The 27,022-nt window shown below is 55.0% G+C and overlaps 1 protein-coding gene and 1 pseudogene across 1 annotated transcript; both read right to left on the bottom strand.

Moving 5' to 3' along the window:
* Nucleotides 1-84: 84 nt before the first annotated feature.
* TSPOAP1 (TSPO associated protein 1) lies at nucleotides 85-24,985 on the bottom strand. The gene is given in 31 exon segments (XM_049771229.1): nucleotides 85-1,262; nucleotides 3,302-3,424; nucleotides 3,581-3,652; nucleotides 3,760-3,860; nucleotides 3,996-4,028; nucleotides 4,264-4,335; nucleotides 4,627-4,795; nucleotides 6,497-6,651; nucleotides 6,752-6,851; nucleotides 7,458-8,288; nucleotides 8,790-8,960; nucleotides 9,333-9,572; nucleotides 9,640-10,020; nucleotides 10,331-10,482; nucleotides 10,797-11,615; nucleotides 15,713-15,822; nucleotides 16,068-16,183; nucleotides 17,503-17,672; nucleotides 18,159-18,363; nucleotides 19,207-19,227; nucleotides 19,572-19,622; nucleotides 20,734-20,838; nucleotides 21,251-21,373; nucleotides 21,517-21,606; nucleotides 21,791-21,874; nucleotides 21,971-22,048; nucleotides 23,169-23,261; nucleotides 23,263-23,355; nucleotides 23,870-24,049; nucleotides 24,545-24,673; nucleotides 24,965-24,985. Coding segments are annotated over 31 exon segments (5,253 nt in total). The 5' UTR covers nucleotides 24,971-24,985; the 3' UTR covers nucleotides 85-1,082.
* On the bottom strand, nucleotides 24,965-26,310 carry LOC125995885 (peripheral-type benzodiazepine receptor-associated protein 1-like; annotated as a pseudogene).
* Between the last annotated feature and the right edge of the window lie 712 nt (nucleotides 26,311-27,022).

The raw sequence follows: 27,022 nt of genomic DNA, 5'->3' as shown, positions 1-27,022 counted from the left end.
GATGGAATTTCTGGAGTCTACAGTCAAGTCCTGTCTAACCAACCCTCCAAGGAGTCCTTCACCCCAAGCAGAACCCCACATACGTTTTGTGAAAATATAATTTTTATTATAATAAAATGTATTTTTTTAAACAAATGCCCCCACTCTTCCACATCCTTGGAGACCAAGGGGAGGGGAGGGGTGGAGTTCCAGACAAACCATCTCCCACCACAGGAAGAAAACATGCAAACACTCGCCCCAAGGAAGGTGAGGAGGGCAGATGAGGGACATGAGGTCCACAGGGAACAGGGAATGTATGAAAATAGCTGCATCATTTGCCCTTTCCCCCAGCCCCACCAGTCCCACTGGGGCCAGAGGAAATGGATGCAAAAGAGAAATTGAATCCGATGAGCAAAATAAGGCAAACCCAACTCCTGCTTCCTGCCCACTGGCTCCGGGGCTCTGGGTGGGGGGTGAGGAGCATTGGGACCAGGAGGCTGGGTGGTAGGGCTGGCGGGAGCACTATGAGGGCGGGCATGGGCCCGCTTTGGCATGGCCTGCTCCTTCTCGGGTCGGCGATGGAAGCGAGATGGAGGAAGCTGGTTGAGGCACTGAGTATGTACATATATACATGGCTCCGTCCCCGTCCTCCGGGAGAAGGGCAGGACCTTGGAAGACTCCAGCTCCTCCCTCCTCTCGAAGTATGGGGTTCAGGAGACACCAGTGCAAAAATTTGCCTTCAGGGTGGCCAGTGCCATCTGAGGGTACAGTCTCCTTTATCCCCAGAATTCCTCCAGGTTCCCCCGCCCCGACTTGGGACTCGGAGAGCCTCAGAGGGCACTAGCACTGTATGGTAGGAAACCAGGCTCGGAGGTCCAAAGTCCTGGCTCTTAGTCCTGGGCCAGGTGACTGTCACTAGAGGCTCTGTTCCCTCTTCTTTTAAAGGAAGTTGCCCCCCTGGGAGGATTCAGCCCGAAGGACCCATCTGATCTGATCCTCACCGAGTCTCTGGTTCCCATCCACACGCCACAGTGTTAACTCAGAAGATCGTTGGTGGGGGCTGCCCACCCAGCCAGGACATGGGTCTCAGGGTCTCTGTGGAGTCACTCCTTTGTCCCAGAGCCCAGCTTCAGGAGGAGCTGCTTCCCCTTGGAGAAGAGGCCTCGGACTTTCTCTCTTGTGCCCTGTGCCCGCCCTTGCTCAATCCTGGAGATGCTGTCAGGGTCAGGGACATAGGGCCAGCCTTGGGGCGTGGGGTGCCCTAGCTTTGTGCTGCTCCAATCCTGGAATGCAAAAGAAAAGAGGTAAGGGCAGCACCCTTTCATGCTCCCACCTCAGGTAACTTCTCACTTCATGTCCCTGAACCCTGGAGAGAACCAGAGCCCCTTTGCTCCCACTTAGAACAGAGAGGCATAGGGATGCTGAATTCAGGAACACTGTGAAACCTGGGCCCTGGTCACTCCCCACTTCTCCAGGGCTCACTGCAGATACTGTGCAGGCTACTTAGAAGTCAATGATGACATTGGATGATACTCCCTTTCATCCATCTCCCCAGAAGATAGTAAGCACCTGAAATACTCAAAGGCTGTCCTCTGTCCCCTTGCCACCTCACAGGCAGGAGCTTCTGGCCCAATCAGAAAAATGTCCAGAGAATGTGGCCAGTGTTCACCCAGGGGAAGGCTCTTAAAGACAGCCAGACAGCCTCTGAAGGCCACAGGGAGCCAGGAGCCCAGCAGACTTAGAATGGGACCTCTAGGCACTGGGTAAACATGGAGTCACAGAAGGCTCCCACAACCTCCCCTCCATGGTCCTTCTGTGCCTGGCACAGCTCAGTCAGGACCCCAGCCTGCCAATTCTTCCAGCCTACCTGGAAGCCACTTCCTGGTAGCCATGGAGCCCAGATTAAAGGCAAACAGAGTGCCCAGCCTAAGGTCTACCCAACCCCACCCCTCAAAGCCCTGTGATGGGAAAGGCCTGCCCCAGAGACCTGCATGCACCTACCATCAGAGCATTTACTGACAACTTAGCTTTCCCTCCTTCCCTCCCCCAGAGTCATTCCAGAATACCCCAGGAGGAAGGATGCTGGGGAAACCAAGAGAGGAGGCTGACAGCTAACATGCCAGAGACTAGTGGTTTGGGGCTTTCTACAAGCCCATAACAAATGTTTAAGTGCCCCTTTTCTTCTCTCTAACAGAGAGTTGGCAGTAAAACCATTCATCTTATCTCCTAATACATCATGACACAAAGGACAAGGATAGGAAGACTATTATTACTCGTGGCATCAGTGCCATCCTTCTGCCACCAATAATAATTACTGTATTATGATACCATAGAGTATCACCATACATGAATGTGGTACACATATGACTACATCATGTGGATGTCAACAGGATAGTCTCTATGCCATGTGTGCTGCAGAACATAAAGAGCCAGCTAGTATGTGACATGATTTACAAGATGACAGGTCTTCCTATGACAGTTGGCAGTGCCAAAGTCAAGGAAGGGAGGTGGGATCCTGCACCCAAAGCTGGCATGATCTCCCTCCGCCTTGCCCTGAAAAGAAAGGGTGGGCTGAAATATTAAAGACAAGGGAGACAATGCAGATGTGCTAATGCTGATGCTGAGGTGGGAGGGGTCACATGGACATAGGGCCAGTTCCCCACTTACATGTTGCTCTACTATATCTATATCCTTTTAGCACTGGACTTTTCTCCTTCTCGCTCTCTGAAGAACAGGGACAAAGAGAGGAGAGGGTTACGGACACACCATATGTTCATGCCCAGTCACCAGCTTACCTGCTGAGCAAGTGCCTCTGTGCCCTCTCCTTAGCCTATGAGGCTGGAGCTAAATCCACAAACCCTTCTTCCGCCCCACCCCCCCAAGAGAAACAAACTCTAAGAACAAGAACCTCAGAAGCGAGGCCTGGCTGGGCAACTGGCTTTAAAGGGCATGTGAAAAGTGAAAGTAGCTCAGTGGAAGGCACCTGGTTCGATCACCAGCACCACCACAACAACAACAACAAAAATATCTAGGAGATGAAAAGACTCAGCAGAATAGGAAGCCATGATTTGAGGCTATAAAAGGGCTACAGAAGGGCAGGTTGGGGTCTCCTTCTCTGCTCTGGGCAGATGGGCAGATAGGCTGTGGTAAGGCTGGCAGCCAGCATTCCTTTACAGAAAGGGGCCTAGACCAGATACTGGTGGGACTCCCTCAGGCAGTAAGGCACCAGCTCCCACTCAGGCCATCACCCAAGTCGCCTCTCCCACATAGTCCACCAGCAGGGGGAGTTCTGACTACTGGAGGGGGGGGAGCAGTCACTGACCTGACCATTGATATGCAGTGGACGGGGCTCCTTGTCCTGGTCCTGGTCTAGGTCACCTGCCTCAGGGGCCGGCCTCTCCAGGAAATTGGATGGAACCAGACCTCTCTGTCCATTCAGCTCCCCCTGGGGAGGAGAGGTGTGTGACGCCAGGACAGAGGTCGATGATGGACAGATGTCACTATCCTGGCACTGACTGCTCGGTCCCCCCTTCCCCTCTTGTCTGAGAGAGCAAGTGAAGTGGGGCAGAGCCCAGAGCTGGACCCCCCCCAGTGTGCTCACATAGTAGAAACCATCATCATCCATGTCCCCGAACACAGTGATGATGTCACCTGCCCGGAAAGGCAGCTCTGCCTGCAGAGAGAGAAAAACATAGAAGGTGGTATCAGGGGTCAGATGCCAGGGATCAGGGGTCAGGTCCTGAGGACACTGCCTCCACTTGTGCTCCAGCAGGCCCTCACCTCCGCATCCATGTTGGGGGAGCTCTCCCGGGGATTGTAGTCAAATGCAGCCACCATGGAGTGCGGTGCTTTCAGGCTGGCAGTGGGGGGGTGGGGAAGCCCTGCAGGGGTAGGAGTGGGGGGACTCAGATTCTCTCCAAATCCCATACCCCATACCTTCCATGCTGTAGTCCTGCTGAGCCCCTATTCATTACCTCCTCTTCCTGTGGTTTCCGTGCTCAGAAACGCCCCCTTACCTGTAGAGGTCTGGGAAGGGCCAGGGGCCTCTGCTGTGGAGAGAAAGTACATAAGCTCCTTTGTCCCTCCCTGTAACCTCAAAGGCTGGGCGGGGGGGGGGGGGGTTTACTGTGAAGGAGTGATGGGGGTGCTCAAGCAGAGTCCAGCCCCTGGGTTTGGGAAGGAAACCAAGGTAGAAAAGACCACTGTTCCCAATTTCACAGAACACATGATTCTTCCTACATGTCCCCAGAGGCACACAACCATGCAGGCCCCTACTAGTCTTACCTTTCTTGGAGCGGCGGGGCTTGGGGGGAGGTCCAGAGGTACAGGCAGCAGAGTACACAAAAGAGCACTTTCCTGATTTAGGAAGACATGTAGATATAAGAGAAATTGAGGCAGGAGTCAGGGGAAACGGTAGCAACAGTTTCATCTCTGGGCAGGGTCAGTGTTCCTGCTCTCTAGTCACTAAGGGGTGTTTTTCTCCCATCTCTACCTAAATATTAGTGATTCCCTTAGGTCCCACCCCACCTGCCATGGCCTCATAGACCTTCATCTCTGTTGACTCCAGTCCACTGAGGCCCAATCACTCCAGACATGGAGATAAAACCAGGGTGTCCGGAAATGGAAGACAGACAAAGCTGGTCATACCTGAGCCCTCGGCAAGAACCTCTCGGGGCACAAAAGCTCGCCGAAGCAGCTGCTGTCTTCCCATGGGACTGTCCACTGCCACCTCGGCCACCATGTTGCAAGGGATGTAGCCTATCCGGCCCCCACTTTCACCCCGATAGAAGCCATCAGCATCCTTGTCTCCAAACACCTGGAGACAAAGATTAGCTCAGCCTGCTTCCTGGGCCTCAGCTCTGCCCTGTCTTTGGAGACACAAAACCAGACCCTTTCTTGTGCAGGGTCAGGAAACAGGACACAGACAAGAATGAGGCTTAGAGAGGCTGGAGAGATACCACAGCAGTAGGGCATTTGCCTTGCATGCGGCTAACCCGGGAGGGGTCTGGTTCGATTCCGGCATCCCATATGGTCCCCCAGCCTGCCAAAGGCAACTTTTGAGTGCAGAGCCAGGAATAACCCCTAAGCACTGCTGGGTGTGGCCCCAAAGCCAATCAATCAATTAATAAATAAAGTTTAGGCAGGGATGTGGGGAGAAAGGGAACACTCATTCATTGCTGGTGGAAATGCCATCTAGTCCAGCTTTATGGAAAACAACTTGGAGATGCCTCCAAAAACTGTAAATCGAGCTCCCATATGATCCAGCTATACCACTCCTAAGGAAATATCCTAGGAACACAAAAACACAATACAAAAATCCCTTCCTCACACCTATATTCATTGCAGCTCTATCTACAATAGCCAGACTCTGGAAACAACCAAGATGCCCTTCAACAAATGAGTGGCTAAAGAAACCGTGATACATTTACACAATGGAATAGTATGCAGCCATCAGGAGAGATAAAGTCATGAAATTTTCCTATACATGGATGTACATGAAAACTGTTATACTGAGTGAAATAAACCAGAGGGAGAGTGACACAAAATAATCTCACTGATCTATAGGTTTTAAGAAAAACAAAAGACATTATTGTTATAATGCCCAGAGATGCAGGCAGGAAGGACTGGCTCAGGACATGAAGCTCACCACAAAGAGTGGTGAGTACAATTAGAAAAAGAACGACACTAACAACTACCATGACAATGTAGTGAGAGACAATGTAGAGTGAGAGAAAATGCCTGTTTCTAATACAGGCAGGGGGTGGGGGAGGTGGGAGATCGGGGGCTTTGATGGTGGGAATGTTGCATTGGTGAAGGGAGGTGTACTTTTTACGATTGAAACCCAACTAGGATCATGTTTGTAATTAGTGTTAAATAAAGAAATTATAAAAATAAATAAATAAAGTTTTAAAAAATGAATGAGGCTCAGAGAGAGATAGTAGAGTTCTTCCCTAGAATCATCTCCAATATCAAGGAAAGTTCATGTCCCAGGTGCTCAGAGACCCCAGATCAAATTTTCATAGCCTTAGAATAGCAGAAGCGGGGCCGGAGAGATAGCATGGAGGTAAGGTGTTTGCCTTTCATGCAGGAGGTCATCAGTTCTAATCCCGGCGCCCCATATGGTCCCCTGTGCCTGCCAGGAGCAATTTCTGAGCCTGGAGCCAGAAATAACCCTTGAGCACTGCCGGGTGTGACCCAAAACACACACACACACACACACACACACACAAAAGAATAGCAGAAGCTTTCTCTGAATTCTCAGAGACCAGCTGACAGTAGCAACACCATGGAAGTAGATGTCTGCGCTAGGTCCAGACAAGTAAGCACTGTGAGCATGAAATCACTGAATCCCCAACCATGCAAACTAGATGCTATCTTGCCTCCATTGTGAGGAAACTAAGGCCCAGAGGGGTCAGTTCATTTACTCAGGTCACACACAAGTAGCTAAGCCAGGGTCATCTGGTTGTGTGACTAAGTCATCTCCAGAGCCAGTGGAGGGCCAGTGGGGATGGGTCACCTTCAGAATCTGGCCTTCCCGGAAGGGGAGCTCCTCTTCCCCAGCATCTGGGTTGGGTGACATCGACATAGGGTCATAGTCAAACAGAGCCACAAAGAGCCGAACAGGCAGATCCCGGTGAACCATCACAGCCTCTGGGGAGCTCCTAGGAGGAGCTGTGGAGAGAGTCAGGGGAAACCAACGACCATCAGCCCTCATTAGGGGATGGGCAAGGTCTGCCCAGTCCAGCCCAATTCCCATCGGATGCTCGCTCACCCAGTTCCAGGGCACTGAGTCTGGGGGCCCGACCCGCTCTCTGAGGAGGGCCCCTCCGCCCAGAGCTGTCCTGCCCTCTGGAATCCCCAGTCTCTGTTGCCTGCAAAGATAGAGCAACAGATGGCAGAAGTGATGCCCCATCCCTGTGGGGTGCCAAGGTAAGGCAGGTCCCCACAGTCCCCCAGCTCTGTCCCAGCAACAGAAATAGCAGCAGCAGAGCCGGGACACAACATTCTTCTCCTGGAGCCTGGGCCCAACCTCGCTGGAGCCATCGCCCCACAGGAAGGAGGTCCCCACTCAGGCTGCCCATGGGGTGAGTGTGGAGGAGGGCCTAGGGTGGTTCTTAGTGCTGGCCTGGGACAGCCTCTTCCGAATGTCAGGGCTGGGGAACACTGGGCAGCGTCCTGGAGATGGAACTAACTAAGCAGAGGAAAAGGGCCCCGCTCAAAGGCAGGGGCTGACTGGCAGCCACTGGCCACTAAGGAAACAGAATATTGTGCGTCCCAGTTCTGGTCACCAACAAAAGCAGCGAAGCAGTGGAATGTGGGTGGGAAGAGCAGGTGAGAGCGCCCAGAGGCCCAGCCCCACCTCTGCGGATGGAGGCGGCAGCAACAGCAGCGTGGAATGGGAGTATCTGGTGGGCAACAAGCAGAGCCACTAGGCAGCGGCAGGCAGGGGGCTGCCCAGGTTGGGGGTGGGCACGGACCCGGGAGGGTGGCTCCTTGTTTCGGCCAGTGGCACTGCGGCCTCTCCGCTCTGGCTCCCCTTTCTCCCAGGCTGGGAGGCGTGGGTTGGGGCTGGGGGCTGAGCTGGCCTTCAGAGCACCCCTGGACCTTCCCACGGGGGCTGTGGCCCAGGCCTCCTCATCTCCAAGAGAGCAGGAGCTGCCGATGCTGATGCCCCCGCCACCTGCCTCCTGCTCGTCCTCGGAATCATACTCAATGTTGATTTCCAAGCATTTTGGGGAGAGGCAGCTGGCCAGGGGAGATACTGGGGCCCGGCCACGGGAACACGTCCGAGAAGGGGCAGGCCGCCCTCTCCCACCAGGCTCGAGGCTGCCCCTGGTCCCCTCGCCCAAAGTGGGGCCGCCCCTCTCCCGCATGGAGCCTGATCGGCCTGGGGCTTGAGTGCCCCCATTGCTGAGAAGTCGACTGCACTGTTCACGAGGGTCTGGAGCCCGCCTGCGATTTGGGGGTTTCTCAGGCGAGCCACTTCTCCTCCGGCTACTTTCCTCAGCTATTCCGGACACATCCTCCAGGCAATCCCCAGCCCCGCAGGGCTTCGGAGAAAAGGAACCTGGTCCAGGTCCTAGGGTGTAACCTCTGTCAACACCCAGCCCCTCCACTGAATGCTCAGGCAGGCCAGGGTCTTGGGAAGAGCCTGCCCCTGGCTTCTCCTCGTCCTCCTGGTCCTCCTCCTCCTCCTCCTCAGGGATGCTAAAGAGCTTCTTGCTGCAGAATTGCTGGTGGGGCAGCTCCAGGATCTGCTCCAAGATCTCCTCGTCGCTGTCAGTCTCACAGAAGGGGTCAGGCTGGGGCTGGGTAGGGAGCAGCAGGGGAGAGAGGTCCATGGAAAGAGGAGATAACTGTGACCTTTGCCCCCAAATGAGGGCAGAGGCTGCAGGCAGTCCTATCATCCACTTCCCTCTGCTTCCTCCAAAAGGAAGAAAAGAGAGGAGCCGCCCAACACAACACAGCACATCCAGAGCAAAGCTAAAGACTGAGTGAACACACCCAAGGAACCCAGGAGGGCCCAGAGCAGAGGCCAAGCCACCCCCTCCCCAGAGCTGCCAGTGCGAGGACGCAGATGGCAAGGGTGTGGCACCTACTGGCCATACAAGAACTCGTTTTCCTGTGCCTTCTCCCCAGATTCGAGGCCAGTTCCAAGTCATTTCCTATGTCTGCTTCAGACAAGGACCAGGCCACACTGGTCCATGGCTGGTACTCAGCGGTGGCCGCTGGCATAGCTGATGTCACCTGGGCGGAGGCCTCTGAGCCCCAAGGTTTAGGGCCCACCCAGCAGTTTCTCACCCCATTACCTTGGCCCCCTCCTCCCTGGTGCTGTTGCCAGTGACCTGCTTCTGGAAAGAACTAGTCCTAGAACCCAGCTCCTCCTCCTCCTCCTCCTGGATGTCTGAGAGATCTGAGTTGCGGTCATGGTCCACAAGGGGGGTTACCTGATGGTCCCTGAGCTCTGTGACATCATCCCCCTGCAAGAAACAATTTGGAGAAGAGAGAGGGCAAGTTGGTAAGGGCCAAGGTAGATACAGGCTCTCGTGGGGCCTGGCCAGAAGAGACCGGTGAGCCTCAATAGGGGACAACATGAGAACCAGAGGGATAGTACTGCAGCAAGGGTGTTTGCCTTGCACACAGTTGACCCAGGTCTGAATCCCAGCATCCTGAGCTCAGCTGAGTATGACCCGGAAGTAAAAAATATAATAAAATAATTTAAAAAATAGAAAGATAGGAAGCAAGAAGCAAAGGGAAACTTGGGAAGTGGAAAGAAATATCATAGTCAGAGAGTTGACCCTGCTGGGCTGGCACGGATTTCTCTGAGGGAGCTCAGGTCCCCAGCCCCATACCTCAGCTTTGGGCTTCAACTCAGACCCTGTGTCTCCTTCGTGGCAGGATTTGGCACAGGACTCCTGCTGGGTGGAACAGGAGGCCCGACAGGCCTCTTCCTCCATCCACTCGGCCTTCTCTTCAGCCAGAGAGGCAGCTGCAGGCCCAGGCAGTCTCTCGGCCAGAGCTGGCTCACAGTTTCTTCTGTCCTCTGAGGTCTCTGGCACAGTGAGCCTGGCTTCCCCCTGCAATGGCAGACCCTGAGGAAAGGTTCAAGCCCCAGGCCCCTCCCTCAGCCATCATTGTCCCCATCCCCGAGCCCAATACCTGGGAGCGAGGTGCTGGGTGCTCCTCTGAGGGTTTTTCTGGTCTCACCTCACTGGGCAGGTTGGCAGGGAGGCCCCCTGAGGAGTCTCGAGTTCCAGGGGGTTCAAGATGTTGGAGAGGAGAATTGGGCTCTCCAGGGCCAGGGGAGGCTGGAACACGGGGTGTTCGGGCCTCCGGGCCGGGCCGTGGAGAGGTACAGGCAAGCTTGGGTGGCAGGCAGGCCGCAGCCAGAGCAGGACCCACAGGAGCCACAACAGAGTCGGCTGACTCGCCATGAGGTGACATGGTGCGCACAGTCACTTGGTGGCACTCCTGTAGCAGCTGCAGCTGCGATAACTCCACCAGCACGCTTCCCGCAGTGGGTGATGCCACCTCCATGAGCTGTCACACAGGAAAGGGAGATAGAGTTGGCCGGGAGGGAGGATACAGTGACCAACCGTTGGTTAGCACAGCACCCACTGCCTTATGTTCCCCTGGCTAGCACAGAATCTGTCGCCTCATGTCACTGATCCTCCTGGCCAAGGGGCTTCCCATTGCAGGGTGTGAGGGATTCCAGTGAATCCCACCACCTGCTTCCAAAGCCCATGCTCTCTGTGCCATTAATACATCTACTACATAGATCCCCAGCACCAGAGGCTCTGAGCCTTGCAAAGAGAACCCCCAGCATAGGGGGCAGAGCCCCAGGCCGTACCTTCTGTCCATCTGCATAGATAGCGTAGCCTGTGACCCGGACACCATTGGAGGTGCCAACTGCATCAATGGTGACCGGAAGCCAACTTATGATCAGGATTCCTGGGGAGGGTCCTGGCTCAATCTGCACATCCAGGGGAGCATCTGGGGGCCCTAAAGGAAGGAAGGCCCAAGACCCAGTCAGGGGGAACCACAGATGGTGCAGTGGGTAGGGCACATATCTGACCCAGATTTGATCTCTGGTACCCTATATGTCCTCTGAGTCAAACCAGAAGTCAGCCCTGAGCACAGAGCCAGGGGTAAGCCCTGAACACTGCTGGATGTAACCCCCAAAATAAAAAAAATAAAGACAGACCCAGTCATGCAGAGAAACCAACCAGATGTGCCCCTTCCCTGAAAATGCCAAAGACAGTGGTCTTCCCCTTCTCCCAGAGACTGGTTTCCTGCAGTGCCAGGCATCTGCATACCTGCTGGGAGTGTGGTGAACTGTAGGGTGGCAGCCCGCTGCTCTGGCCTCTCCCAGCATACTTGCGCCAGGGGTTGAGCTTCTACTCGGGCCTGGTAGAGTGTGCCTGGCCTCAGATGACAGAAGGTGGCCCAGTAGGTGCTGGGGCGGGCCGGGGGACACTCTTCCCCATTGAGGTAGATGGCATGGGTCAAGTTGCTATTGCTGGGCACCCAGGTGATCTCTGCAGATGTGGCTGTCAACCGATGCACGCGCAGCTGGCTGGGTACCACCCCAGCCCTGGCACCCACTGCCAGGCAGCAGCGCAGAGGATCGGAGCTGCCCCGACTGGTGAGGGCTTGCACGGAAATATGAATGGGTCCAGCCTGCAGGTCCAAATTCTCCAGAACAGCTTTGGGGGCTGCTCCAGGCCCCAGGGCCTGACGAAGCTCCCCATTCACACAGATATGGTAGCCTTGTAGTTCTACGTGCTCAGAAGGTGACTCCCAGGCCAGCACTACGCTGTGGGCCAGCTGTTTGATGACCGATAGGTGGCAGGGGTAAGGCACAGCTGGGAGCTCTCCCAGGCCCTCGGGTGGGGGGCTCAAACTGAGCGCATTCCCCCCAGCCTCATCTTCTGGCCTGGGCTGGTTGTGGCTCTCGCTGCTCTGGCCCCCACTACTGCTGCCACCGCCGACCCCACTCAGAAAACTGAGTTCTGGGCCGGAACTGTAGGACAAATCAGCCAGCTCCAGTGGAAGGGACGTCAGGAGGTCATCGTCGGACACACGTTCCACAAAATTGGAAGGGACCAAACCCCTGCGACCATCCATAAGCTCCCCTGATAGGTGGAAGGAGAGGGAGACAGAGGAGAAGAAAAACCAAACAAGTATAGAAGTTAGTGGGGTGGTAGAGCATTTGCCTCAAACAGTGACTGTCAGTGCTTGAATAAGATAATAGTGGAGTGAGAGGATGGTTCCAAGGACTGGAGCGCATGCTTTACATGTGTGAACTTGTGGAAGTTCTGGGCTCAACCCCCAGGACCACATGGTCTGCTGAGCAGAGTCAGAAAATGGCCCAAAGAAGAGACACAAATGCAAGTATGCAGGCTTAGCGCTCTCTCTGTCTCTCTCTCTTTCTCTCTCTCTCTCTGTCTCTCTCCTTTTCTCTCTCCCTCTCTTTCTCTCTCTTTTTTCTCTCCCTCTCTCTCTTTCTCTTCCTTTCTTCCTTCCTTCCTTCCTCCCTCCTTCCCACCCTCTCTCCTTTCTTTCCTTGCTTGTTTTCTGCAGTGTCAGGGGTCAAGCCCAGGGCCTCACACACAGGCAGGTGCTCTACCACATTCCCAGACTTACAACTTGCTTTGTAATGAGTTTTCTTTTTGTGCCTCCAAATGGATATGAACTATGGCAGATGAAAACTAGAGTAGAATCTCATCTGATGAATAGATAAGTGCTCAGTAGATTTTTTTTTATTTTCCTGTGCATTTAAAACTTAAAAAGCTAGGCTGGAGAGATAGCACAGCAGTAGGACATTTGTCTTGCATGTAGCCAACCCAGGATGGACCTGAGTTCAATTTCTGGCATCTCATATGGTCTTCCAAGCCAGAAGCAATTTCTGAGCGCAGAGCCAAAAATAACCCCTGATAGCTGCCGGGTGTGGCCCAAAAACAAAAACATGAAACTTAAAAAGCTGTGAAGAGAGGCGGGAGCAATAGTACAGTATGTAGGTGGTTTGCCTTGTATGTGGCTGACCCAGGTTCAATCCCTGGCACCCCATATAGTTCTTAGGAATGATCTTTGAGCACAGAGCCAGGAGTAAGCCCTGAGCACTGCCAGGTGAGGCCAATAAACAAACAAAAAAGTAAAAGTTGAAGGGAAATGAAGTTCCTAAAAAAACAAATTCTACTGAGGGCAGGCTCCTAAGGCAGGCTTGATCCTGAAGAGGCAGAGCAGGGCACCACAATAAAAACACAGCTCTTCCGGGCCCGGAGAGATAGCACAGTGGCGTTTGCCTTGCAAGCAGCCGATCCAGGACCAAAGGTGGTTGGTTCGAATCCCGGTGTCCCATATGGTCCCCCGTGCCTGCCAGGAGCTGTTTCTGAGCAGACAGCCAGGAGTGACCCCTGAGCACCGCCGGGTGTGGCCCAAAAAAAAAAAAAACACAGCTCTTCCAAGAGAAGCAACCAGCAGGTGAGATGAGGGAAAGAATTCTGCAGGTAAAAAGCACATATGCCAGAAAAAAGAAGCACCATGGGATGGAGGAGGGATTGGGCCTCATGGCAAGCCTGGGTCTGGGTACATAACGATTATGAACCCAGCTACTCCATAGGTGAGTTCAAGTGTACCAGTCTCCCTGGTACATCTGGCAATAAAGTGTAGCAAAGCATTTGTTGTTTAAGGGGTGTCAAAAAGGTAAGAAACTGTGTGGTATCTCTGCTCATATGGGAGGAGGAGGGGACTCCTCAGGATGGAGAGCTGATGGCCTCAGTGCCTTAACTGGGACAAAGAAAAAGTAGGGGCTTAGGGCTCCAGAGCATTGCAGGTAGGCCTGAGGTACAGACAGCCCCACAACTACCCTCTGCTTATGTTATAAGAAAAGAGGTGGGGGTGGGGTAGTGCAAAGAAGCTTCTCTTGGAATTTCAATTATGAGCTCATGGTCGTACTGCAGAGGCTTGAGCCTTGGCTGCAAAAATTGTGTGCCTGTCCTAACCCCTGGGGCTAGGCAACGTGACTGTATTTGGAAAAAGCATCTTTGCAGATGTAATTAAGTTAGGGAGCTTGAGATGAGATCATCCTAGATTATCTGGGTGGGTCCTCACTCCAATGACAAGTGTCCTTACAGGAGATGCAGAGGAGAGACAAAGACCACAAGGAGGCCATGTTGTGGGAGTGGCTATGATCAGAGAGATGTGGCCAAAGGCAAAGAACACTTGGAACCTCCACAAACGGACGGAGACAGGACATGCAAGCTCTCATGGAGCCCCCAGAGGGATTTGAGACTTGCAGATTTCAGAGCAGGGAAGCCATTTGTTCAGCAGCCCTAGGAAATTAATGGAACTAGGACTAAACAATGCTAAAAGTAGGAAGCATCATAAACACAGATGGTAAGTGGGGGTGAGGGAGGCCAGGGAGATGGTTCAAGGGGCTGGAGTGTGTGGCATGAAAGAGAGTATGTGCATGCCGCTACACACACACACATACACACACACACACACACACACACACACACACACACACACACACAGCCAATCACCAACCAGAGAGAACAGATTAAGAATAATATTCTTACATTACATGGAACTCACCCCAATTCAATCCCACATATAGTCCCCTGAGCACAGAGTCAGAAGTAAGTCTTGAACACTGTAGGGTATACCCTGGAACCCAGCCCTCAATAGGGATACAGCCTCCTCCAGTCATTATAAACCTTTAAATCTATCCCAGGTTGCACAGTTCAGATTCTAATCGTTTAGAATTAATTAATAGTTATATTTTCTGGCACTCTGAAAAAATGGCGGTAGTGTTTTCTGTTTGTTTTCATTAAAAAGCTGTTTTTTCCAGGAGCTTTTTAATCCTGCTCTATTATCTATCCCTATGGGGAGCTTAGCTGTTTCCAATCATTCCCAGCAGCTACTCAAATAGCAGGCTCAGGAAAGATAAGCTAAACAGTTGCTGGGGACCTGGCTTATCAACTCAAAACTTTTGAGCCTCTAGATCAGACCTAGACTCTAGGACTTGGGCTCCCCACCACCACCACCACAAGAATGGGCACCTTTTATTTTCTGGCCCAGACATGCCTGTTGGTGCTTCTAGGCGGGATCCCCAACATGGGCAAATTAGGAGCCCCCAACACACACAGGACCAGTTAGATTTCAGAGCTCAACCATGTCTACTGTCCAAGGCCCCTGTGCCAGCATAGGGCCTGAGTAGGGGTGTGAGTTGTGTGTGTGTGTGAGACCTGGTGGTGTGATCCCTGGCACCAAAAGCAAAAGCTCTGAAAAGGAGATTCAGGGAGAGACTACAGGAGTCAGGGCTGGGTGCTCAGTTGTGCAGAGCCCTGTTTGGATCCCCTGTACTACATGGTCTTTCAGGCACTTCTGATGTAGCCCTAGAAGCCCCCAAGCATCATCAGGGTAGTCCTGCTGGCCCCCAGCTCTGAGGGCCAAAATAGCTCTGCATCCTCAGGCCCTAGTGCTCAACCATCCAGCCCAGAGGACCAAACATCACTGGTAGGCCTTCCCCCACAAATAGGAGCTCTATTTTCTTTCCTACATGCCTTTACTCCATTCTAGTCCTCACCCTGTCCTGTCCACACCTCATACTTCATCCTAGTTTCCATAGGGCTGCAGGATGCCTTCCCTACGTTGAAAGCTATGGACTGCCTGCTGCAAGCTACCAGCCTAATTCCTCCAACCCACACTTAGAGTCTAGCCTCAGGTCTCTGCTGCAACTGGCCTGTCACGAGTGCAAACCCTGACCTGCCCCACTGAGCAGCATGAAAGCAATATGAGCCTCTATTCACAGGGACATTTTGTCTGTTGTCTGGACAGGGGGAGAGGTCTTGTCCTGTCTGCTGGGGCCACTCAGGCTAACTACCCCCTTCCCCCAGACCCTCTCCCCATTGCCTCCCAGATCTCTCTATACTCTTCATTATAGATTTCTTTGTTTGGGTTTTAGAGCCACAACCAGCAATGCTCAGAGACTACGCCTGCTTGAATATTCAGATGCACTCAAGGATTCAGGTAGTGTCAGGGATGGATCAGACTGTCCTGACTGGGAAGCAAAGTCTCTGGCCCCTGAGAGTGCCTATAAGCTGAGTCTGGAAGGCTGAGTTGGGTGGAGCATGTAGAGGAGAAGGAAGGATGCATAGACATACTTTGAGGAAAAGAGCTTTTCAAAACAAGGGACTGGGCAGAATATTCCCCACTGCCTTCCTACCTTCAAAAAACCCGTCCTCGTCCATGTTGCCATAGATGTAGATATATTCGCCAGCTGTGAGTGGGAGTTCAGCCTCTGGATTCTCATTGGGACCCTCAAAGGGGTTGTAGCTGTTGGGAGATGCACAGAGGAGAATACGACTGATATGCCACTCACCTCTAATCTGTCTCCCCCTGCTGCACTGGGCCTAGATGGAGCCTCAGTTTCCACCATCAGCCCAGTGGTGTACTCACTGGGTCCATCAGGCAATTATAGCTGGACTTATCATAAACCCCCCTCACATGTTCAAAAGATCCTCCCCCTTTTTACCCCTGTGCCAAATACTGGGAAAATGAGGAAGAGGGCTGAGACCCACCTATAGCGTGCTAGGAAGACCTGGATCCTGGATCCTCCTCTGCTGCCTTCTGGCACAACTGGGAGCTGGGAGACATTGTCTGCCTCCAGCTCCTCCACCTCGCTGGCTGTGTCCACCTGGGCAAATAGGAAAAGCCCGTTTCTTCCTGGGACACAGAACCCACAGCAAAGCAGGTGACTTCCAGGTTGACCAGGAGGAGGGGAATCCATTGCTTTGAGTAGAGCAAGGATGGGCATAATGGCAGGGATCAACCAACATTTTCTTCCTTCTCCCCTTCCTTCCTTCCTTCCTTCCTTCCTTCCCTTCCCTTCCCTTCCTTCCCTCCTTTCTTCCTTCTTCCTTCCTTCCTTCCTTCCTTCCTTCTTTTTAATCCTTACCTAGCAGTGCTCAGAGATTATTCCTGGCTCTGTCTTTAGGAATCATGCCTGGCAGTACTTGGGAGACCAGATGAGATGCCAGGAAATCGAACCTGAATCAACCATGTGTACGGCAAGTGCCTTATCTGCTGTACTGGCACTCAGGCACCACACTATCATTTTCTAAATCAGCACTTGAGTCTACACAGGTGACAGAGCCCTGATGTCCCAGGTGGGGTCACTGGAGATGCACAGGGCCCTCCCCAAGCCCTGGTCTTTCATTGCACCAGCCCAATCCATCAGACCCATTCCCCCATCAGAGACTGCCAGGCCAAAGCAAAGGGTTTCCAAAGGGCACGCTGTCTCCTTCCAGTTAAATGCAGCAAAGCACTCTGACGGGAAAGAAGGGGAAGGGAGGGGAGTGAGGATGGAAGGTTCTGGAGACTGGAGACAGGGCAGTCCCACCTCAGGCCGCCACTGTTCAATTCCACTAGGGGGCAGCAGATACTGAGGGTTGCTGACTGGAAGGCAGCTGCTCCAGATTTATCCCACTTTCAAGGTTAGAGGGAAGCAGAGGGTTGAAGGTTTGGGAAGAGTTGTAAGTGATGGACTTATAGTAACTGCTCTATACTAACCATCCTGTGTGCACTACACTGAATAAGACACACAGTCTGTGTGTGTGTGTGTGTGTGTGTGTGTGTGTGTGTGTGTGTGTGTGTGTGTGTGTGTGTGTTTCATGGAGTCCTTACCACCTAGATCTAGGCCAAGAAACTAAAGGCCACACAGTGGTTTGTCTAAGACAAAGTGGGATTAGCATTCCAGGACCCTGTGCTCTTTCTCACACGACCATCTGCTCTGCCACAGCTCTGCTCTTGTGAATAGTCTCATTATAAGTATGCTGGCGCCAAAGTGTCTCCCTCCAGCCTGCCCAGGACTCCAGGGCCACTGTAGGCCTCAGAGGGGTGGGGCTGGCTGGCCCTGACTTAAGCCTGAAGCAGGTCCTGGAAAGCAGGGACTACCTGGAAGAAATCTGGCCCCCAAACCCCCACCTTCTCCAGGGCCCCCAGCTTAGAACTGACCTCAGGTGTAGGACAAGACTTGGGGCTGTTGTGGACAGACTCGGAGCGAGAAGAGTTGGAGAGGGACTCTGTCTTTTTGGATGTTCTTCGAGGGACTGCTGTGGCATGGGCAGGTGTAGGATCAGAAGACTTGGGAGTGCATCGCCCGGGGGAGCCTGGGGGGATGTCATCTAAAGAGAGATACCAGGTGGGCTTCAGAGGGCTGAGGAAGAGGGCAGAGGCTGGGGTGGGAGTGGGGTATTCAGACCTCCCATGGCAAGTTTTCCTCCTTACTGGGGGGGGGGGGTTGCATGTATTATTTCACAGGGCCCTTGGAGCAGCTTGTTCAGAATAATATTTACTTGGAAACAAACAAAAGTCTGGCCCACAAAGGTTTCCATGGTGTGCAAAAATGCAGAATCCTAAGTAACTGGAGTGGACACCTTCACATCTGTCCCTTAAAAGCCCACATTGCTGAGCCACCAACCAGCCCCAGGTGGAAGAGAGAAGAGTAATACTACAAGACAACCACATGAACATATTTCCCTAAAGCCAAGCTCCAGTCAGGCTTGGCTCTCCTTCACTGTGTGGCTTCTGGTGAGTTGCTAGACTTCTCTGCTTCCTATAAAACCTCAGTCTGGAGAACTCCCAGATAATATCACTGGGGCCCATCTTACCTTTGGGGCCTAACCCCCGGCAGGGCTGGGGTGTGGAGCAGCAGCAGGGGGGTGGTGGGTGGTCCCCAAGGGTGGGACAGCCCAGGGCAGAGGTAAGCAGGTCCAAGGGGCCTGGGTGTAGGCGGAAGGCCTGGAGTTCCTGCGCCAGGAGGCTGAAGCGCTCAGTCTGGCTGCGGCACTGTTCCTCAAGCTCTCGAACCCGGACCTGTCCCACAAGCCACCATGAGCCATCAGGCCTGGCAAACTGCCCCACCCAACCTGTGCCATCTCCACACAGTCCCACACCAGGGTTCTGTTAGTGCCCGAGCCTGGGAATCAACCGTTTACCAGTACCCATTGCCTGCAAATGCCTGGGCTGAGGGCCAAGAGATGGCTCAAAGGGCTCTGATTCCATCCCAGACACAGTCCCCAGCACTGTCAACGGGGACCTCCAAGCATTGCCAGGTATGGCCCAAATCAAAACAGAAGCCCTGGGCTAAAGGGCATCTCCCTCCTCAGAGAGGGGCTGGAGCCAGTCCCACAGTGCACAGATCCTGCTTCTGGATGCTTTCTAGGCCAAAAAGGACAGGCCCGCCCCCATTAGCACCCCAGATCACCTCAGGAATCTTCTCAGCTCCATGATTTGTGTCCCTCCCACAGTCAGTGACCCAAATCTCTGCCCACAGAAAGGTCCCTGCAGAATTCCCACACAGAAGCTCAGGACATCTCAGTGACAGAAATGGGACTATTCTCAACCTTGCTTCAGGAAAGTGCCAATAGCTGGGGCAAGCCCCTGACTTATATTAAAGGGGTCATGGGTTAAGCTGAGGGAAATACCTCTGGGAGAATTGAGGGGCTAAGCTCCTGAGGTGGTGGGCCCTGTGTGTGCCAGACACAGAGATGGCTGTGGGGCGGCTGTGGACAACCCCACTCCCCTAAAGCTTCTCAGCTCTGCTACCCACTGACCACCCTCTTTGGCCCAACAAGAGGACTTGGAACCCCTCTGCCCCAAGGGAGGAGATGCAGATCAGCCCCCCTAGAGAAATGATGGGAGGGAAGGAAGCTGTACCTGCATGGAATCCAGGGTAGACTGAGGCCAAAAGGAAAGCACAGAAGAGAAAGGTTAGAGACTTAGCCAGGAGATTCATTACCCAAAGAAGCGCCCACATGAATGCTACCCGGTCTACTCCAACGCTGAGCAGGATCTAAATAGAAGAGGGCATCAGGTGGAGGGTAGTCTCGGGGGACAGTAATAGAAGACTTTGACCTCTCAGCCCAGGAGTCTGAGCCCAGTGGCACTCTGGCTGGAGAAACAGGCCAGTGAAGGGGGCAATATGAAGGGATCTCCAGGGCCCTAAGTGCTCAGGGCCTCTTCCTGCAATCCCACACCTGCCCACACACCCACGCCCCTACCTCCCAGCATGCCAGGCCTACCTCCAGTAGCTGCATAGCCCCTTCATGCTCTCTCTTGGCTTCTACCTGGGCCTGCAGAGGAAAGGGGTAGCTTGGTGAATGGAGATACAGGAAAAGAACAGAAGTAAGGACAAAAGCAGGGGGATGGAAGAATAAAGGAGCTCCTTCCCCAGATTCCCCTCCCCAGCCCTACTCGGAATCCTGCTTTAGGCCAGAAGGCAATGGAGTCAGGAGAGGCTAGCCTGACTTGTCCCGTTTTCTGGGACATCCATGCTCTATTTTGCCTTCTACCTCTCTGGGGGCTCTTTCTGTCTTCTGCCTCTTTTAAATGTTAGGGTACACACCTTAGAGTCCATGTGCTTTCTCTTTAGGAATCCCCTCTGTCCCACAATGGATTGCATAGGTGACTTCAGACTCATCTTAGGGCTGTCTTAGGATGTCTGAGCAACATTCTTGAACCATGATCCCCTCCCTCCTTCAAACTTGTTGTCCCTCTGTCTTTCAATTCCCACTATCTCCACCAAGCTTTACCCAGCTGATGGGGTACAGAGCGAGTATTGGGCTAGAGAGCCTCCCCAAAGAGCCTGCTGATTCTGAAGTGTGCCCATTGCATGCTTCCTCGTCCCCCACTCTTTGCATGAGTGGCTACACCTCCCACCTACAGTGCTATGACTGCCCTAAACCCAAACACCCCACCCCCAGCTTCTCTCCCCTCATCCATCCTCCATCTGCTGCCAAATGACCTCTTGCCAGGGCACTTCAATAGCTTCACGTGCTCAGAGCAAAATCCCCACAAGCTGTCCAGTCCCAAAAGCCTGACAGCTCTGGCCTACCTCCTCTTGGATCCATTCTTCTGGCCATGCCATCTGGAACCCCAAGACCTCTCTTTCTCTTGCTGTATGTAGGATATGCCCTTTGGTACCCCATCCTGAAAGGTTTTCTCTGGACTTGAAGCAATGTAAGCCTGCATCCTTCTCCAAAGTGATCCTTCCCTCTTTCCTCCCCTCCCCTGCCTCTATGCTTCTCTCAGCCTCTCATCAAGGATTTGCTTAGAGGAATCTGGTTAGAGACTTGTCCTCACCACCCCCAGTGCCTGGCATGAACGGGCTGAATAAGGGCTCTGGGAGGAGTGGGTGGCTAAGCTGGGCCCAGCTGCCTGCTTGCCTCCCTCCTTCCTGCCCACCTGCTGCAGCCTCCGAACCTCCTCTTGCTTCTCCAGCAGACTGAGCCGAGCCTGCTCATGCTCCACTTCCAGCTGCTGCCGCCTCTGGGCCACCTCCCGCATGTGCTGAAACACAAGCCCCCGGGTCAGGACCAGAGCTTCCCCTAGCCATGGTTCCACAGCAGACAGCTGAGGAAGGAACCTCAGTTTCTCTGGTTCCACATAAACACTATCAAATAAGAAGACACTGAGGGCTGCTGATGTGGCTGAATGGTAAAGCACACACCTTGCATATGAGAGGCTCTGGGATTCATCCCCTATCCCACACAGTGTGGGTGTGGCCTGAGTTCTCACAAGCACCTCCTCCCCTACAGCCAAGACTACCCCCTAAAAGAAATCTGAACACAAAGCAGGAAAGAGGCTGGTGGTGCCAGGACTGGGCCTTAGGCCCCAGAGCTCCAAGAAGGATTAATAACACTTTCTCCCTGAGCCCCAGAATATTGTGTCCCATGTCCCCACACCTGCTCAGTCTTCTCACCTTTAGCACTTGCTCCAGGCTCTCCAGTTTGCTCTGCAGACCCTGGCTCTTGCGAAGGGCCAAGTCCCTCTCCTGCGTCACCCCCAGGAGCTGGTCCCTCAGCTCCTTGTTCTCCCAGTCCACCTGGAGAGGGTGGGGTGCAGCAGGGCACTGAGTGTCTGCCTTTGCCCACCAGCTTTCCCTACCCACGGGAGGTCCCTTCACCCTCCAGGCTAGCCAGGGTACATGGAGACCCCTCTATTCCACAGCATTTCCCCCAGTCCTACCTGCTCCTTCTCCGCGGCCCTCCCACTGAGCCGAGAGTTCTCCTCCACCAGGCGGGCATTCTCATCCTGGGCTTCTCGAAGCTGCAGCTCCTGAGAGATCATGGGAGCTGGGGGGATGCCCACCACCCACAGTCTTCCTTTTCCCACACAGACCCCCAAGCTCCAGACAAGGCCCTCCTCCCCCACCTGGAGCCTGCACCTGACAAGAAAGGGGAACGATCCTCACAGAACAGAAGGGAAAAAGCTAGGGGAAGGGAGACCTTGGAGCACTCACCAACTCCTCACATCGCTTCTGCTTCTTTCGGGCCTCTTGCTCCAAGCTCTCACATTTCTTCCGCTTCTTACAGAGCTCTGACTCCTGTAGAATGGGGATGGGGATGGGATTGGTAGCAAAAGTTCCTGATGGAGGGGTGGGATGCAAGCCTGGGGTTTCCTCCAGCCCTCAGAAACTTACCAGCTGCTGCACCCTCTGCTCTTTCTCTGGCTCCCTTTGGATCACAGGTGGGCTCTCCACATCCTCCTGCACTATGGCCTGGAGATGCCCAAGAACAGGGAGCTTGCAGAGGTGAACAGGAACCCAAGGCAGCCTGCCTCACTCCTTCTGCCCCTACTGGATCTGTCCCTGGAGGAGGTCCCCACCCTATGTCTCAGTGAGCAAAGAGATGTGAGGGCCAGAGGGACAGGAGTAGGGTACTGTCAGCCCACCTCCTCCCCCACATTATCTAACTGATGTAGAAGCGCAGAAACTTGAGGTCCTGAGACTCCAATGTGCCCTGGGAGATGGTACTCCTATCCAGGCCAGCTTTTTAACTCCGGGGCTGTGCTCTCAGCCACTGTCCCAGTGTCCCAGGCAAGAGGCAAAGAATGAGGAGGCTGCCTGGGCGCCTGAAGTTGCTAGTCAGGGGTTCTGGACCATTCAAGGGGCAAGCTGAGCAGATCACCTACTAGGCTGCCCCCTACCCTTTCATCCTGCCCGCTCTGAGGGAGGACGGGACTGGTGGGGAGGTGCAACCCTCCTCCCATACCAGGCTTAGGGGCAGATCTGAGCCCAGAGACCTTGGTTCCTAGGGCATCCCTCCTACCACTCCTCTTTCCAGGAGACAGAGCTAGGTATTGACTGGGCAGTGGAGAGGATCAGGAGAACCAGAGCTCCAATTCTGGGGTTCCACGATGGGATCCCAAGCCTTTGGAACCTGGTGGGCAGGGAGGGTTGCCCATACCTGGAGTGGGGTGACAGAGTGGCGCCGCCACGGGTGGCAGGGGGCCGGGCCTGGAGGACCAGGCGGGCGCTGAAGGGGGCGTCCCCGCGAGTAGGTGGCCGCGGGTGGCGGCGGAGCAGGCCGGGCCCCGGGGCGGCTGCCAGGGCAACCAGGGATTTGCAGCCGGGCCGTACCACTGGCGGCACCGCAGGGGCGGCGGGGCGGGCCCGCAAGACACCAGCGCGCTGAGCGCCCAGCCCGGGAGGACGCGACGCAGGGACTAGCGCCCGCAGCTTAGATGGGGGAGACCCTGGCCAGGCTAGGCCGGATCCCCGAGTTCAGGATGCATTGCAACTATCGGGGATCGTGACTCTTAGTGCAAAACACTGGCGTACCCCAGAGCCCCACACACCTGTGCTCACCACACACACCTGCCCTGACGCCGGCGCTCACCTCTCCCGGGGCCCCGGGGGCAGGTGCCCCAGCTCTGTTGGGGGCTCTGGGACCCCGGGGCCGGGATGGCGCCTGCGGTTCCTTCAGGTTACGTTAGGGCGATCTGTCGCTGCAGACGCAGCACCTCTCTCTGGGACTCGCGCAGCAGCCGGTCGAAGTCCCGAAAGTGGAGCCACTGGGGGCCCTCCTGAGATTGGGGGACCGGGCAGGGGACATCAAGTCTCAAGTTACATCCCCAGCTGGAGGATGCATGAATGTGCACACACGCCTGGCCATGCACACGTGTGCATGCACAACCTCATGCTCCTGCCACCCCGTGTGCAGACTGAGACACCAGAAGCTAAATAGCTGTGGCCCTGGATCTAGGTAAAAACGCTGGTGAAACGCGATGCACTGGGAATGACTCCAGACACAGATCCGCTTGCCCACTGGCTAGATTGTAGAGAAGAGAAATTCCCTGGTGTTGGGGGGACTCTTGACTCCACCCACCTTAGTTCAGGCTTCATCTCCCCGCTCCCACCTGGGCCGTTGCCAGGGGAACCTACTCCCCAGCAGCCTCCTCCATCTCGCTTTATTTGCATCTCATTAGCATCCCCCCTCCTCCTCCTCCATCTCCTCCTCCACCTTCTCCAGGACCCTGAACTGGCGTGCAGCAGCAGGGCATGGGGCCCGAACTGGCAGAGCTGAGCTGGGCCTCACACCTTGCCGAGCAGGGTGAGTCTGGCCTGCAGCTCCCTGCATTCCCGCTGCAGGCCGGCGATCTGCTTGTCCTTGGCCAGCAGGGCACTGGCGGTCTCACTGAGGTCCCTGGCTCGCTGGCGGGACAGCGCCTTCCGACACCACTCGGTGCTGGGCCCTACACGGGCTACCGGGGCGCTCACCTGGGCCAGAAGAGGGAAAGAGGGAGAAGGCTTGTCAGCCCAGGGCTGGGGTCTATTTCCCGCCCCGCAGCTCCTCCCAAAGGAGGGGAAAAGGAGGAACCCCTTGAGGGTGGCCTCGGAGGCTGGAATCTTGAAAGGGGGCCCTTGCCCTTTTCCAGCCAACCTCAAGCAGGATTAAAAGAGTTAAACCCTTAACCTAGGTCCCCCAGGATGCTGCTAAGTGGGGGCTGCCTCCGTGATGGGTCTTCCTCCCTGCCCCCTTGGGCTCTGCACCCAGAGATGAGCTCAGCAGGAGGCCGCAGCCAGCTCCAGCACGTGTAAGCCTGCTCCATCCCATCCCGCCTGTCTGCCCGCTCCTGCTCCGCCCCTTGCTCCCTGCCCAGACAGCTCCCAAACCTCCTTCCTTCCCCTGGCCTGGAATGCTTTGGCTCCCAAGCCCCAGGCCCCACTAACAGCCCTGGCTCCCTTCTTCCCTGCCACCCAGCTGGTCCTCACCACCCTCAGATTGGCCTCCTGCAGCTTGCGTGCCCTCTCCTCCAGGCGCTTGGCAATGACCGCCAGCTCTGCGTTCTTCCTCTTCAGCCGCCTCACCTTCTCCTCAGTCTCGGGGAAGCTGCTCTTTCTCTAGCAAGGGGCAAGCCAGGATTGGGGCAGGTGGGGTGCACGCTACCACACACACACACACACACACCTCACACACACACACACACCACACACACACACACACACACACACACACACTTCAGGCTCTAGGCTCCCCGTGGGGTTCTGAGCTCAACCTTTCTGGGAGTTAACCTCATGTTACCTTCGTGTCACCCCGACTTAGAGGGATGTCACTGGTGCAAGAGGGTTGGGGAGGTGTTAGAATCTGCTGCCCTCCCTCACCCCCACCTCTGAGCAGCCTCCAAGCCTCACCAGCATCTGGTTTTCCTCCTTGAGGATGGCACAGCGCTGCTGCAGCTCAGCAAGGGCCCTCAGCAGCTCCAGAGGGGACTTGTCCCCAAAAACCCATGCTCAGCTTGGCCTGACATGGAGAGAATAAGGTGGGGCAGCACCTCAGAAACCCCTTCACCACCTGGCCAAACCCTCCACTCTTTCATGCCCAGCCCATGGTCTAATGAGACATGGGGGTGAAAAGGTGAAAAGGTTCTTCCCTAGTCCCAGGCCTTCAGTGGGTGCCCAGAAGGCCTAGCAATGGGTATTGAGTTGTCCCTGCCCAGCCTGAGGCCCCTCTCCCATTCCCTATTCTTTCTAGCCCACCCTCCAAACTCCTCAGGGGCCCAAGTCCCCCCCCCCAACTTCCCAGCCCCAGAGTCCCAGATCCTCCATCATACAGGAGGGGCTCACACTCCCCAAACTCTCCTCCTGCTTAGCCCAGAACTGACACCCCCTCCCCAATTCTGCTGCTCCCGATCTGCTATTCTACCATACAACCCCCCCAATATCCTCCAGCCCCCAAGGACAGAGATTGGGGGAGGAGGAGACAGGTAATCTCGACACTCACAGAGGGAGGGGAAGAGCAGAATCGGTTGTAGACGGACAGGCCGAGTCAGGACAGGCAAGTGGTAAAAAAAGCGGTTCCTGCCCCCAAGGGAAGAAAGACAGCTCATTATCGAGCTGTTACTGAGCCCCGTTCCTGAGCAGGGACCCCAGACTAGATCTGAGACAGGCCAGAAGAGGAGAGATGGGCAACAGTCCAGGCTGGTGGACAGGGGAGGGTCACTATCTCACCCCAGCCATCCATAACCACCTTACCCCAATCCCCCCCCCCCCAGAGTCCTCATCCCTAACTCCCCAGCGCTCTTACCCCTAACCCCTCCCAGCATCCTTACCTTTGGAGGTGCCTCTACCTGTAAGCACCCGGGGTCGCAGTGCATTGCTTGGTCCCCCAAGCTGGGCAGCCCCGTTTCCACTCCTTCGGGGTCAATGTCCCCCCCCAGACCCAGGGCTGTGGGCTCCCTCAGGTTCAGAGTTCTCCTCTGGCTTCAGTGCTCCAACCTGCAAAGCCGCCGCTGGGGTATCAGCAAGGCATGGGGCAGAGCCTCCCGGCTCACCCCCCAGGCTTGGGGTCCAGCTCTGCCAGGTGGGCAGTGCCCAAGGCTCCATGGCTCCAGGGTCCCCAGGTCGTGGTAAAATCGTCAGTTGCCTCCATAGTCCTGCTGAGGGGCCCCGGCTCCTGACCAGAGGACATCACCTAGCCAAGTGGAGGTGCTGATGAGGGTCATGCCAAACCAGAAACCTTTCCTCTCTGAGGCTTCCATTCCGTACCGGGCTGAGTTCTTCCTTTTTCCTCACCCACAAAGAAGGCTGCAGGAAGACGGGGCCTGCTGGTACTGGAGCTGGGGGGTCTGTGAGCTATTTGTTTGGGGCTGTGTGTATGCTCCAGTGTGTAGAATCCCGAGGGTGTACCCCGTGGCCTGGTGGGGTTGCCCACGAGAACGGTGTGGGGGGTAGGTTGTATGTGTCCAGTCTGTCTGCCTGTGTGTCTGGAGGATGGGTGCCCCCAGGCGTTGTGTGCTGGTGGGGGGGGGGCAGTGGAGCTGTGTGTTCACCACCCGGCTGTGTCTGCTTCAGAGTTCCAGTGGCTTCTGTATGTGGGGGTGTCTGGATGGCAAAGCTGTGCAGTGTAGGATGCTGTCACTGGGCGTATCTGAGTCTTTTGCAGCTGTGTGCATCGGCTGTGTGTCCGTCAGCGTCAGTGAGTCTGGCCATCCATCACCATGCCTGAGCCTGGAGAGGGTCGCAGGAGGCCGCTGGGGGTGCCCCTTATGTTCCGCTGAGCTCCTTTATCTCCTGCCCCTCTCTCTGCCGCTGCTCCGCTCTCGCTGGCTGGCCTGGTGGATCTAAGGAGGCCTGGGTCGGTGGGCTGCTTGCTTCATAGTCTCTGTCCCTGCGGCTTCAGTTCTGAGGACTGCAGGGGTCCCTACAGTCCTGGAGCCCAGGGATGGTGGGCGCAGAGGAGGGCTGAGCCTC

This window comes from Suncus etruscus, chromosome 1 (assembly GCF_024139225.1).
Source record: "Suncus etruscus isolate mSunEtr1 chromosome 1, mSunEtr1.pri.cur, whole genome shotgun sequence".
In the NCBI taxonomy this organism is placed as follows: Eukaryota; Metazoa; Chordata; class Mammalia; order Eulipotyphla; family Soricidae; genus Suncus; species Suncus etruscus.
The sequence above is the reverse complement of the archived record's forward strand: the minus strand, read 5'-3'. Positions and strand labels throughout refer to the sequence as shown.